This window comes from Doryrhamphus excisus, linkage group LG10, assembly GCF_037039965.1.
Source record: "Doryrhamphus excisus strain RoL-2023G ecotype Guam linkage group LG10, RoL_Dexc_Guam_v1.1, whole genome shotgun sequence".
NCBI lineage: Eukaryota > Metazoa > Chordata > Actinopteri > Syngnathiformes > Syngnathidae > Doryrhamphus > Doryrhamphus excisus.
The window spans coordinates 16,412,437-16,427,720 of record NC_136366.1 but is presented as its reverse complement, the minus strand read 5'-3'; the positions used below and the strand labels follow the sequence as shown (position 1 = coordinate 16,427,720).

General features: G+C 42.5%; 2 protein-coding genes across 2 annotated transcripts in view; both read right to left on the bottom strand.

The window, feature by feature from the left end:
* The window catches only part of cacna1bb (calcium channel, voltage-dependent, N type, alpha 1B subunit, b), a 169,797-nt gene extending 163,485 nt beyond the window's left edge, over nucleotides 1-6,312 (bottom strand). Inside the window, exons 1-2 of the mRNA XM_078794215.1 lie at nucleotides 5,970-6,312; nucleotides 1,894-2,000 (exon numbers count right to left, since the gene is read on the bottom strand). Coding sequence (XP_078650341.1) covers nucleotides 1,894-2,000; nucleotides 5,970-6,276 — 414 coding nt within the window. The 5' untranslated portion in view covers nucleotides 6,277-6,312. The remainder of the gene's footprint in view (nucleotides 1-1,893; nucleotides 2,001-5,969) is intronic.
* Nucleotides 6,313-11,492: 5,180 nt separating this feature from the next.
* Nucleotides 11,493-15,284, bottom strand: part of ehmt1b (euchromatic histone-lysine N-methyltransferase 1b) — a 30,399-nt gene continuing 26,607 nt past the window's right edge. Inside the window, exons 25-26 of the mRNA XM_078794211.1 lie at nucleotides 13,944-14,119; nucleotides 11,493-12,371 (exon numbers count right to left, since the gene is read on the bottom strand). Coding sequence (XP_078650337.1) covers nucleotides 12,182-12,371; nucleotides 13,944-14,119 — 366 coding nt within the window. The 3' untranslated portion in view covers nucleotides 11,493-12,181. The remainder of the gene's footprint in view (nucleotides 12,372-13,943; nucleotides 14,120-15,284) is intronic.

Genomic DNA, 15,284 nt, shown 5'->3' with positions numbered 1-15,284 from the left:
CTAAATACGCAGGTGGGTGAATGTGACTTCATTAAGTTAGTCACACAGCACTGCTGCTCCGTGTTGTAACACACACACACACACACACACACACACACACACACACACACACAAGCACACACGCACACAATGTTAACACCCTCAAAGAACACGCTGAACAAGCTTCAACATGCTTTTCTTCCCCTCTTGATTCTTATCTTATCCATGCTTTAGTTTCTCTCAGAAAGGACTTCATTATGTTGCTCAACAGTGTGAGATGGAACGCAATACAAAAAAATATATATACATGACACGACCATTGAACCCGCTGAGGTCGCCATGCCTGCTTGGATTGGTTGAGTCACGTCAACATAAGTGGCTGTCGACATAACCACATAACCGAAGCTAGCCATTGCTTGTACATTTACTTGAAGAATGAACGATAATTTCAACATTCATTCATTTTCTACCGCTTATCCTCACGAAGGTTGCGGGAGATGCTGGAGCCTATCCCAGCTGTCTTCGAGCGAGAGGCGGGGTACACCCTGGACTGGTCGCCAGCCAATCACAGGGCACATATAGACAAACAACCATTCACACTCACATTCATACCTATGGACAATTTGGAGTCGCTAATTAACCTAGCATGTTTTTGGAATGTGGGAGGAAACCGGAGTACCCGGAGAAAACCCACGCATGCACGGGGAGAACATGCAAACTCCACACAGAGATGGTTGAGGGTGGAATCGAACCCCAGTCACCTACCTGTGAGGTCTGCGCGCTAACCACACGACCGCCGTGCAGCCCTAATTTCAACATAAGGAACCCATTTTCATAGAAATGACTCCTTTGGGGGCTGCACGGCGGACGAGTAGTTAGCGCGCGGGCCTCACAGCTAGGAAACCCGTGTTCAATTCCATCCTCGGCCATCTCTGAACTACTAATATATGTAATACACTACACTGGCCACTAGGTGTCAGTAATGTTACTGTAATGTCCAGTGAGAAACACAAACACCAGACTTTAGTGCAGGTTTCAATTATCTCACAAAAGGCCCAATAATCCCTAACAGAGGCTACTGTTCCGGCCCTAACCTATGCTAAAATAATACTCAACTTGGAACCCACACTTTCTGTCCACCCCTAGCATCAGAACACAGAAGCACAACTCATGATTTATGTCGTTAAAAAAAAATTCTCTTCTATGTCTACTATATTGGGTAATATGAGTATAATGTTTACTATAGGGGTGCTATTTCATGACCAGAAGGCTTTAATAATGTTAAAAATTTTATTTAGAAGGTCCTAAACAGACTTTATAAAAATATTACATTTATGAATAAGGAATCCTTCTTCTTTCTCTTTGGGCTTTTCCCTTCAGCAAATTAATCTCCTCCATCCAACCCTGTCTTCTGTCTCTCTGACACCAACCACCCTCATGTCCTCCTTCACTACATCCATAAACCTCCTCTTTGGTCTTCCTCTACGCCTCCTACCTGGCAGCATCCTTCTACCAATATATGTATTCACTATCTCGAACCATCTCAGTCTGGACTCTAATGTGTAATGTCCCTCTGATGTACTCCTTCCTGATCCTATCCATCCTGGTCACTCCCAATGTGAACCTCAGCATCCTCATGATGCGAGACAGTGCCACTGAGGAAAAGAACTGGAGGTAGCACAGATGAGGGATGCTGAGGTTCCCATTGGGAGTGACCAGGATGGATAGGATCAGGAAGGAGTACATCAGAGGGACATTACATGCTAGAAGCCTTGGAGATGAAGTCAGAGAGGCCAGACTGAGATGGTTTAAATGATTTAAATGATATATATATATATATATATATGTATGTATATATATGATAGTACAGTTGCAGGTCATGCCATATAATAAGAAGAAGATCCTCCCACTTACCAAGCGCTCCGACATGGGCGTCTTGTCACTGGCAGGTAGATGTTGCTCCAGGGCCAAGACGATGCAGTTGGCGATGATAGTAGCCAGGATCAGGTATTCAAATGGAGTGTGAAGGTTAAGGAGCAGTTCATTTCATTACAACATTAAAGATTAAAACACAATCTAAGTACACCATATGGACGAGTGTCAATTAATTATTCAGTCATGGTTGGACTCCACCCAATAATATTGCATTTTGAATTTTAAAGCATGCCGAGACATTCCAGTGTTGTGGGAGAAGATGGTGTAGATACATTTCTCTTAGTTTAGGCAATGCATTTTAGAGAGGAACTAGTGTGTACGTCGCAGAATGACTAATGCCGTCACATTTGCGTCCAGTAAAGCAGAAAGTTCCCATCATGCTCTGGTTGAAGGCTTTCTGGGAAGAAAGCATCCTATACATGCGCTCGTGATCTTTCCAGATGGTTGACCATTGCCGACTATTTTCAATGGCCGCCTCATTCTGCAATGCATTTTCACTAGGTCAGTACCCGCGGGTCAAGCGCCTATTGAGGGATTATGAAATGCAAAGATGTAACAAGTTTATGACCTTTCACGCCAAGATACGCATACCACGTTACTAAGCGAGTAGGAGAGGGTTCTGGAGCTGAATTTAACCTCATCATTTTTATTGAAAAGGTTGATCCAAAATAGCTAGCAAGGGGGTATGATATATTTTCCAGTGTGAAAATGCTTTAGCACTACATACAGTATATTCCCTAAGTGTGACATGATTGTTTTACGATTTAGGGTATGAAAAGAATGCATATTTAAGGCTGTGGATGGCGGGGATCCACTACTGTAGAACTACAGTAGAAGGCGTTTCTTTATCCTAGCTCTTCTATTGGAGCTGATTAGATTGTTGCCTGCATGTGTAACAAGAGATATGACTAATAGAAATATTTTACATGCACACCATGCCATCACCAAAAATGATCATATATTTTATGAGATGAAATCCTATTTGACTAATTGATTGATTTATTGTCTTCATTCATAATTTGTTTATTTTTTTAAATCTTATTTTGTGTATAAAAAAATAAAAATTAAGATATTTGAGAACAGTGGAATTTTTTTATCAGATATTTTGGTGTGGAAAACCGGAACCAAAGTACTGAAAAAGTGTAGGGTATAGCAGAAGCAAAAGCATTGTTTTTTTATTGATTATTTTTTCCAGTTTTTAATAAATGCTTTTTTTTTGTTGTTTTGTTTTTAAACCTGATGCAGCCAGGCTTCACCCAGAACCTAGCTCTGGTGGCACCTAGGTAAACTGAGTTTGAGACCCCTGGTGTAGATCTTCTCAATGAATGGGGCGGCCAAGGAGGCATGACAGCATAATAACTGAAAACCATTGGACAGATTCTAAGTGTCAGTTTGCGCCCTTCAGTACTTGGACGTTTTGAGTGTATAAGTGTCAGTGCACTTATACACACACTTACCACTCTCAAAACTCACCTTTTTGGTTAACTTGAAATAATGTTGGGGCAATGAGGGGCAACACGCAGCAAGGAAAGTAGTAAAGAGAGTAAATATTGCGTCTTTTTTGGTAAGCTGAAGAACTACATGCACGGTGTACAAAGTGTACTTATCAAAGTGCACTGCCGGAGGTATTCCATTTGAGACACATCACTTGTTCACAACAAATTGCTAGCGGCTACCCATAGATGTTTGATTAAAAATGCATTATTCATTCATTAATTCATTTTCTACCGCTTATCCTCACGAGGGTTGCAGGGTATGCTGGAGCCTATCCCAGCTGTCTTCGAGCAAGAGGCGGGGTACACCCTGGACTGGTGGCCAGCCAATCACAGGGCACATATGGACAAACAACCATTCACACTCACATTCATACCTATGGACAATTTGGAGTGGCCAATTAACCTAGCATGTTTTTGGAATGTGGAATCAAACTCTGGTCCACTAGCTGTGAGGCCTGCGTGCTAACCACTCGGTTGCCATGCAGCCCCAAGTTGGATTCATTATTTATAAATGTAGTGTTTTTAACATTATTAGAGCCCTCTAGGGATAAAATAACAGCCCTTTAGTCACCATTAAACTCGTATTACACAATATTGAAGACATGCATTCATTTTGGATTATTACAAAAGCTCAAAGCTGGCAGGTATTATATATCAGGTGACCCAAACGTTGGTGATAATGGTTCAACAAGTGGGCGGCACGGCGGTCTAGTGGTTAGCGCACAGACCTCACAGCTAGGAGAACCAGGGTTCAATTCCACCCTCGGCCATCTCTGTGTGGAGTTTGCATGTTCTCCCCGTGCATGCGTGGGTTTTCTCCGGGTACTCCGGTTTCCTCCCACATTCCAAAAACATGCTAGGTTAATTGGTGACTCCAAATTGTCCATAGGTATGAATGTGAGTGTGAATGGTTGTTTGTCTATATGTGCCCTGTGATTGGCTGGCGACCAGTCCAGGGTGTACCCCGCCTCTGAGATAGGCTCCAGCACCCCCACGACCCTCATGAGGATATGCGGTAGAAAATGAATGAATGAATAATGCATATTTAAGCAAATTGTATGATTTTTTTGCTCAAATTAAGCATTTTCAAGCATATAAATGGCTAAAAAAAAAACTCAGAAAGGGAGTGTAGACTATGTACTATTCTATGGTCAGTAATGTTACGGTAATGTTTCATGAGACACAAGCACCAGACTTGTCATCCGGTTCTATTTAGTTTATTCCGTTCAATTACACGCCCTTCCTGAACCGCGCAACACCCATCAGAACACAAGCCTGACGACTACCTGGATAATCGGGACGACAAAGACACACCCAAGAGGTCCGTGTAACCCACACAATGCTGAAACTCAACTCTAAACCCCCGCCGTCACTATGCACTCGGTTCCCCTAGCACCAGAATGCATTTTCAGCAACACACACACACAATTCAAAGTCTTATTTAAGCATTATAACACGAGAAAACTAGTTAATTTCAGGTAGCTAACAATGCTGTCATTGGGATAAACCTATTTCGACTACGAATCCCTCTAAAAAAATACTTGCATGTTTTGATATAAACGCTGTGATCATGTATTAGTACATACACTGATAACATGGGGCGGCACGGCGGTCGAGTGGTTAGCGCACACAGCTAGGAGACCAGGGTTCAATTCCACCCTCTGTGTGGAGTTTGCATGTTCTCCCCGTGCATGCGTGGGTTTTCTCTGGTACTCCGGTTTCCTCCCACATTCCAAAAACATGCTAGCTTAATTGGCCTGTGATTGGCTGGCGACCAGTCCAGGGTGTACCCTGCTTCTCGCCCGAAGACAGCTGGGATAGGCTCCAGCACCCCCCGCGACCCTCGTGAGGAAAAGCAGTAGAAAATGAATGAACTGATAACATGGAATAGTTGTAGTATCTTGCATGTAATCTTGCTACGCAGATGTGATGTTTGCGATAGGCGCTTGATGTCAATTCAGGGTAAAGGCGAATATAGGGGTGTTATTTCACATGTAGAGGGCTCTAGTAATATTAAAAACTTCTACTTCGGGTCTCAAAAATAATTAACCCCAATAAGCGAGGAATTACTGTATACTGTACATATTGACGCGACTGTACTGACACTTTGGTGTTGGAAAGTACTGTCATTGAAGTACACTGACGGAAGTACTGTACTGTGTTGGATTTGATACAAAAGGCACAAGTGAGCAGTTTTGTTGCAGCGCTTCTAGTGGGCGACTTCAGCACCATGGAGAGGGATTTCAAGTCGGTGTTTGTGCTTCATTCAATGCACTGCGTGTACACAAATACACACTGACTCACACTCTGCGTGTTATTTTTACGTCAAATCATTTGACAGCCTGCTGTTTTTGTTTTGCTAAAGAACCTAATTACACGGGGGGTGGGGGGGTATTAAGGTTTAGGTGTGTGTGGACCGATTCGAACAGCATCTATGGAGCGACAGGTGCAGCCAGTGTTGCGCGGACGTGAAATCAACATGTACTTGCGGCCAATGGGGGCTTATATGGCGCAAATGTGTATGTGAATGCACGCATGCATGCAAAGCAAAAGGATATGGCCACTCTGTTATACGTTTGGCATACTTCCTGATGAGGTTGTCCTCCCGGAAGATGAAGAGGGAGCGGTTGACAGTGAAGCAGTTCTGCTTGACAGGGTTCGGGTTGTATATAGCCATGGTCCGGGCTCTCTGGGCCATCGACTGTTTGTACATTCTCTGGCCGCCCGGAGCGCCTCCACCCCGGGCTCCCCCTCTGCCGGCACCCGGTGCTCCACGCCCGCCTCCACCTCCTCCTCCACCACCACCACCACCTCCGCCAGCGCCTCCTCCATAGCGGGTGGGGAGATCATCAGCGAAATGAGCCATTCTGGGAACGCACAGATCCAACAAGGAAAATCCAAATCGGTTTCAGTGGAAACGGAAAGGAGACGCATCACAACAAAAACAAATCTTCATCCACGGAGCGCAGTTTTAGCAGCTTGGACGCGTGACGCTTTGTGCTGATTCATCCTGCTTTAAAAAGCATAAAATGTCAAAGTTAAAAACAAAGAAACGGGGGGTGGAATCGCGTCTGAACATCGTGGCTGCGTGAGAACACCAGTTGAAATGTTCTCTTTTTCTTGTTTCCTACCCCCCCAACCCCCCCATTAAAAAAAAAAAAAAAGATGGGCTGGGTCGGTCCAGCTTCTTCCTGGCTGCGAGACAACAATGTGACAAGCAAGCAGTTGTCATGTGGATTGTGTCTGATCACTCCCTGCGTGGGGGGGCCTGAGGGCTCCACCAGTCCCCCTCAGTGGAATAAGGAAGAAATCATGTGACCAAAGCGGGCCAATCAGCGAGTGGAGCGCGCAGGCTGCTGACGGAGTGAGAGAACTGTTGAACTGGTGGTTGGAAGGAAAAATGTCGGACCACAATGCCTGATATCATTTATCCTAAACATATCATACATGTACATGATATGTAATTAAAACCTTATACCTGCCACGCCAAGCCGAGTCGGTCTGCATCTCATGCAGGTGGACCATGTGACCCGGACCCTCCCCGGTCCCGGCTCTGCTCGCTGTATCCAAGTCCATAACGGTCTCATATTCCGTAGTATTGGCGTCCTCTGGTGCTACAGTACCAGCATGCGTACCCGCAGGATCCTCCTTCACCTGGCATCTGGGTCCACTCCTCCTGGTAGGGGACAGGGCCCAGGTGTCCTCGTACTCCGCCCCGAGGGTCAGCATCCGCCATGAGCTGAACGTGAATGAACGCAGCGCTGATGGAGAGAGAACATTAAGTAGAAACATAAACTAGCTATAGAAGGGACTATAGGGGTGTTATTTAATGTCTAGAGGGCTCTAACAATGCTGCATGGTGGCCCAGTGGTTAGACCTCAGACCTCACAGCTAGGAGACCAGGGTTCAATTCCACCCTCGGCCATCTCTGATGGAGTTTGCATGTTCTCCGGGTACTCCGGTTTCCTCCCACATTCCAAAAACATGCTAGGTTAATTAGCGACTCCAAATTGTCCATAGATATGAATGTGAGTGTGAATGGTTGTTTGTCTATATGTGCCCTGTGATTGGCTGGCCACCAGTCCAGGGTGTACCCCGCCTCTGGCCCGAAGACAGCTGGGATAGGCTCCAGCACCCCCGCAACCCTCGTGAGGAAAAAAAGCAGTAGAAAATTAATGAATGAATAAACTAGCCCTGAAAGTTTTGAGGCTGTCGCTTGGCAACTCAATGTTTCAGCTCATTCATATTCCACCATCCATTTTCAGCACACACACACACACACACACACACACACACACACACACACGTCTTTCCTGTGCAGTTGTGTAACATTATCGGAACTGCATTGTTACTTTTGGGCAGGGCAAGGTAGAGTGGGGCCCTCTGAAACCAATTAACACCCCTCCTCAAGGAAAAGATGGCCGCCATGGTTTCAAGATATAGAGACGTAATGATGAGCTTGGTATCTGCTCACATAATAGTGTAGTACTTGGACAATGCGCATACAAGTTACAGTGATGCAGACATTCATGACGCAGGAAAATAGTCACCCCCCCCACACACACACACACAGAAAACATTTAATTCACCATAAATTGGTTAGAAATTCTAATTAAATACAAGTCAAGTCTACAGCTTACTGATATTACACCCAGCATTCAAGCAATTTCACACTATGCTAGGTAGTCCTCGAATGCACCATGGTGTTGCGTTTCTGGGAGACACAAAAGTTTGTTTGGGTACCACAAGCAGAACGTGCAGCAAAGTGAATCAACAAGCTAGCAGGAGTGTTTTGGAGGCGGGGATGAGCCATGTGTCAAAAATAAACATTTTTATGGCGTATTTACTCATGGAGTTTTTTTTGTCTTTCAATATTTCAACATTTTCTCCTTGCATTGTAAAAATACAGTAAAAACAGTAATACGGTAAAAAAATGAGGTTTGAGAGAGTCAGTTTTTCAAGTTTAAAAGGCTCAAGTCTTTCATCCAAAAAGTCACAAGTAAAGTCATACAAGACAGGTCGAGTCAAGTCAAGTCTCAAAGCACTGGCTTGAAATTAGAGTCCTTGCAAGTCATAAGCCCTGATCTGTTTTCTCCAAATTATTTTACTCAACACACTCACTGAAAATCTCTCAAATTTCCAAATCCTCAAATTAAAGTCCGAGTCAAGTCCAAAGTTGAATTTGTCCAAAGTCATCAAAATGGATACAGGTCAAATTTGTTGCAATTGTGTAACACCTGTAGAGAAGTATACTATTGGACACTACAGCATTTTAATATCTGTATTTTTTATTACTTCAGTCATCAAATTTCAAACTAACGTTGAGGGTCAAATGTGACCAACGTTCATTTCCATCCAGTCCACAGTAAAATTCTGGACCGTTTATTAGCGATTCATTAGGAACCTCACTTCCGATTCCCGACTTGAATGCTTAAGAGTCACTCACTGAGGTGAACTGAGTACTTTATTCATTCAAGTCACTCATCACCTAAGGCATTTGTAACAACAAGCCGTCCAAAGACAGCTGGGATAGGCTCCAGCATACCCTAGTGAGGAAATGCGGCATAGAAAATGAATGAATGGATTTGTAATGTTAGTCACAATTATATTTTGAAAGAGTATTTGCTTGAAGGGAATGATATTTGAGTGATGGACAGTTTACCTTACTAATGTCTAGTTGACGTCCATTTTGCATTGAGCTGTTTAAAAAAAAAAATTATCTCGTTTAAGAAAATTTGCAAAAAGCAGACCAGTCTCATGTTGTACAGATAATTAAATATTACATGTTAATAGTATTTAATACTATTGGGGGAGGAGCCAACTAATGATTATTTATACAAATTTATACAAATGCATTGACACAAGTAGTTTTGTGTTTTTGGATGTAGCTTATGGCAGCAAGTAAACAAGTTAATGGAGTGTATCAGAGTACGGATTTGGTGGTTAAAAAAAAAAAAAAAAAAAACTACAATCACAACTTGTAGTTTCCCGAAAATTACAATTATAGTACAAATTAGAGCATGAGCATACACAATACTGTTTAAAAACAAAGTTCCAACATACCGTAAACCACAGTAGATCGCGTCTCTACCCATTTGGAGGTGTGAGGAACTATTCTCTTCATGCTGGCCATGCAGGGTGGAAAATATGCAACAAGTCACTTTGAGTGGATTCAAGTGAATTTGTAACACACACACACACACACACACACACACACACGTAAAGTCATGTCTGCAGTGTAAGGGCAGGGCACCATACAAACACACACACAAACCACACACACAAACAATCAGCTTCTCCCATCTTGGAATGCGGAAAGGCCGCTTCCTGTCAAGCTATGCAGACATGACCTTATCAAATCATCAGATACATTTTCTGAATTTTCTTATCGGAGGCTTTTAACGGTTTCTTAGTGGTAATCAGGAAGAGAACAATCTCGATGCAAAGGAGCTGATTGGCTTCCTGTTTCTTCACCAAGCTGCAAAAGATGAACTTAACCGTGCTAACTTGTTTTGGCCTAAATTAAGCATTTTTAAGCATGAAAAATGGCTAAATGAATGTCAAGGGATCCTCACTTCTCAGTACAAGCAGTTGATGTTTGCTAAATACAAGGATGAAGAGTCTTGAACCAGTCATGATGTGCTATATATATCACTATATTGACACTTACTATGGTACACATTATGTCATTGGATGCTCATATCACCTTGTACTTTGGTACGAGGTACATTATAAAAAAAAACCTTAAACTGTATTATAGAAAGCAGGAAGTGAACAAATGTAACAGTTACTGATTGTAAAAGTACCAGATGGAGGGGTAGGATTTAATAAGCTTTGCTTCTTCCTACTCCTTTTGGACATGTGGAACTGTGAACTGATTATGTGATGCATTCAATTGTAATCTGATGCATGTTCAAATGAAATAAAACCATTACCATTACCATTACCAAGTTTGATCCTGCAGTCTCCTCTTCCACATCCAGCCAATGCAACATTCCTTCGCTCTTTCCGCACCGTCCTCTGTTTTAAGGGTCCCAAGCTCCCCTAATTGCCTGATCACCCCCAGCTATTGCAATCAATCCACTCCCTTCCAGCTGGGAGACACACCCAGACCAGGTACACCCGGGCAGAGGGTGTGACCTACGGCTCAGCTCAACAATGCAGTAGAATAGAGTTTAAGGCATTCAAAAAACACATTTAAAAAAAAAAGAAAAAAAGAAGAAAAAAAAGAAAAAAGAAGAAAATATGTGTCAATCAACACACAAGCACCAGGCTTGATCAGCGGAAGAACAGGCTTTTATTGCGGGCTTGAATTATTTCATTCATTCATTTTTTACCGCTTTTTCCTCACGAGGGTCGTGAGGGGTGCTGGAGCCTATCCCAGCTGTCTTCGAGCGAGAGGCGGGGTACACCCTGGACTGGTCGCCAGCCAATCACAGGGCACATATAGACAAACAACCATTCACACTCACATTCATACCTATGGACAATTTGGAGTCGCCAATTAACCTAGCATGTTTTTGGAATGTGGGAGGAAACCGGAGTACCCGGAGAAAACCCACGCATGCACGGGGGAGAACATGCAAATCCGACACAGAGATGGCCGAGGGTGGAATTGAACCCTGGTCTCTTAGCTATGAGGTCTGTGCGCTAACCACTTGACCACTGTGCCACCCCAAATTATTTAATATGAGGCACAATAATCCCTAAAGTGGGCTACTTACCCCCACCGTCACTTCCTGTCCGCCTGCAGCTCAGCTCCCCTGGCACTGGAACACATTTTCCCTTATGTACTGTGCTAACTATAGTGGGTAATATGAGTTTAAAAGTGATTATTATAAGTGAGTATTATTTCATATCTAGAGGGTTCTAATAATGTTGAAAATATATTTAGGTCATTTTTTACTGGATCTTTTCATATTGTAGAAATACTATTGAGATCACATGAATTTACCCTAGTAAATTTTTCATGTTGTTTTCACCTCTAAATGCATGTTGGTTTTCATGTTGTTTTCACCTCTAAATGCAGGCCAAAACCCATCCTACCTTCTTTATTCGAGCAACAAGTGAATAGCAAAGAGATGCATTAGTAGTAAATTTATTGAAAAAGACAACCATGGTTCCCGGTCCAGAAATATGTAACAGAAGAAAATGGAAATGTTGTTTTTGTTTCCATCCCCATTCGTTTCAAGACTTTGCACTACAGTCACTGCTTTTATACTAAAGACGTTTTAAAAAGATACGTGGGTTCCTGCTGACAAAAATCACAGAACCAAAAGAATGAGGACCAGCGACATCTACAATGAAGCATGATTAGAAAAATGAACATTAAAAAAACCTAACCATTCTCTTATATTACACTGTTCACAAGGGTTATGTATGCATGTAAAAAAAAAAAACAAAACAATGAGAGCACCGTTTTTTCCAGTTAGGGTCCATCCCACTCAAGTCACTCCTTCTATTGGATCATCACAAATTAAAAATGTATTTCTCTTTCTCCATTTTGTCCGATGGAGTTCCGATGGAACGAATTTCAAAGTAAAGGTTCCTCTCCAAAATGACCAAAAAATAATCTACTGTATCGGTGATGTTTGCTGCCCCCTGGTGGTCATGTTTAGCATGGCTGCAAAGAGGAGCAAGTACTCCTTCCGTGGGGTCCGATTGTGTTTTTCCAAGGGTCAAAGTTTCATGAGTCAATGCAGTACAAAGTCTGTAAAACTTTATTGGACGTTGTGGCAGGACGTGATGTATGCGTGACGAAGAGGACATCTCTAAGAAGGGCTTGAGGGAGCGTTCGAGGAGCTGGTGTCAGGCGAGGCGCTGGGCTGCTGCTGGTCCTCGGGTGTGCTGTCCGCCTGTAGTGACGCCATGGCCGATGACGAGTACTTGCACTTGGAGGAACCGCACTCGCAGCTGAACACCTTGCTTTTCACTTGCCAAAAGTGCTTGCCGTAGTTAAACCTGAGAAGCAAAAAAAAGGGCATTTTATTGTGTAGTAAATTCACTGGGATGTTTATTTCAACTTTATAGCTGCTAGCTTTGTTTACATCACACTGTGCTTTGAGCATAGCAAGCTAACGGGTTAACTAGGTAGCCTTCAATGTGTTTATTCTTAGGTTTTTGGGGAAGAAGCACAAAACGTACCCCCTACTATATCATGTCTATGAGTGGCTGCACGGCGATTAGTGCGGTAAGACTGGTTAGTGCGCAGGCCACACAGCTGGAGACCTGAGTTCGATTCCACCCTCAGCCAGCTCTGTGTGGAGTTTGCATGTGTGGGTACTCTGACTCCAAATTGTCCACAGGTATGAATGTGAGTGTGAATGGTTGTTTGTCTATATGTGCTGTGATTGGCTGGCGACCAGTCCAGGGTGTACCCCGCCTCTCGCCCGAACCCTCCCGCTACCCTCGTGAGGATAAGCGGCAGAAAATGAATGGATGAATCATGTCATGTCAGTACTCTGCGTGTAAGTTAAGGTAATATAAGGTAAGGTAGTGTCAATGTAATCAATGTAACCTTACTGACACCTACTGACCAATGTAGAATACTACATATGACTTGTCTTTTGATATTTTTGAATACCAAAAATAATTTTGAAATATTTTGATATTTTGAAAGTGGCGAAGGCCGACTGAGAATAGGGTCGTCACTCGGTGTCATAATGTTACAATGACGAGACAACAGCCACTGCAGGAAGTAACAACAACCAGGAACTCTCCTAAGGCTAACATGTGAGTCTATTCATTCATTCATTCATTCATTCATTTTCTACCGCTTTTCCTCACGATGGTCACGGGGGTGCTGGAGCCTATCCCAGCTGTCTTCGGGCGAGAGGTGGGGTACACCCTGGACTGGTCGCCAGCCAATCACAGGGCACATATAGACAAACAACCATTCACACTCACATTCATACCTATGGACAATTTGGAGTCGCCATGGGGAGAACATGCAAACTCCACACAGAGATGGCCGAGGGTGGAATTGAACCCTGGTCTCCCTAGCTGTGAGGTCTGCGCGCGAACCACTCGACCGCCGTGCTGCCATGTGAGTCTATATTATGTCTTATTTATTTCTTTTATTATGTCTACTATATTGGGTAACACGACCAAAAAAGTCACTATAGGGGTGTTATTAAATACTACAGGGCTCTAATAATGCTGTACCTCCCACATTCCAAAAACATGCTAGGTTAATTGGCGACTCCAAATTGTCCATAGGTATGAATGCGAGTGTGAATGGTTGTTTGTCTATATGTGCCCTCTGATTGGCTGGCGACCAGTCCAGGGTGTACCCCGCCTGTCGCCCGAAGACAGCTGGGATAGGCTCCAGCACCCCCGACAATCCTCGTGAGGAAAAGCGGTAGAAAATGAATGAGAGCTCTAATAATGTTAAAAACGGCCATAAACAAGTTTTCTATGTTTTTCTACGGACGTCGCGTCTTCCTTTTCCTCTTTCAAATTTCAAGTTGAAACCTACTGAGACAACCAGATGTTTAAGGGATGAATTGATGAAGATAAAAAAAATCCTCTTACCCAAGCTCTTCTCCTGCCTTGATGTTTTCACTAGCAAAGAAGGCAATGTGTGGGAAACGCAGGTCCTGATGTGTGGTAAACACTCTGCAGGCAAACAAGTTGGGCTCGCACATGTGGTTGAGGAATCGGCTGATGTTTCCATAGAAACGAGCATCGATGCAGTACTGAGCTTGTGGCTGGAAGGCAAAGATAAAATAATAATAATGAAAGGCTCAAACAGCATGAGAAAATGAGCTGAAAGACAAATCCCACATTTTAAAGATGGCAAACAAATAAGAGTTTGGGTAAAAGTGCAGGCCACTAAACACATTTTGTGGAATTTTTTCACCGAAAGCCGTACACAGACAAAATGAAAAAAGGGTGGGGGGCATTAGCTCCCCACCCAGGTGTCTGTGTATGTGTGTGGGGCAGCTCTGTGTGCTTTTACACCATTCAACAGACTTGTATGTGGTATATAACTGAGTGTCCGCTACCCCGGTATTGACCGTGGAAGCCAATTGTTGACATCCATTGGGTCGGACGTGCCCTGAACACCTCACCACCTCAGGACCTCAGCCCCAACCTGGAGATTCTGCTATAGAACCACGCTGCTGATTCGCATCCCAGCCTCTTCACACTCCTGAGAGTTGAAGATAAAAGTAACCCAATGAAGGTCAACAAACGGGGTTACCTCAGTTATTTATACGCCCCATTTCCCGTGTTGTATATTGTATAGCCAAACAAAGCACGTAATAACCAGGATGTTGGACTGTGGAATCGAGTGCTGAAACAAAGCATCCTACACATTGCTGACTCAGTCTTTGTGCTTTATTATGGAGTACCACGGCAAGGTAACCCAGCTCTTTGATGAAGATGAAAAACACTATTGAATTCAATAAATACCAAAGTACAAAGGTAGTACCTCTCCTGTCTCCTCCTCGCCAACCAGAGGGTAAAAGTGATGTTAAAATGTTCATTTAACAATTGAATTTGCCATTTATAAATATTTTGCATTGTTTTAGGCCAGCAAAATTATAACTTGTATAAATGTATAATTTATTTTTAAATTTAATAATAATAAATTAAAAATTTATAAATTATTATTAAATTTAAAAATAATAATTTATCAATTTATCTATTATTAAATTAAAAAATAATAATCTATAGTTTATTAATATAATATAATAATTTATTTAATAATGTTATAAATGTATAAATTATTAAATTTAAAAATAATTTATAAATTACATTTTTTTCAATTTATCAATTGAATTTGCCATTTATAAATACTTTAAAATTATAATTTGTAGAAATCTATAATTTCTAAATTATTGTTTATTGTAAATTGTAAATTATAATAAT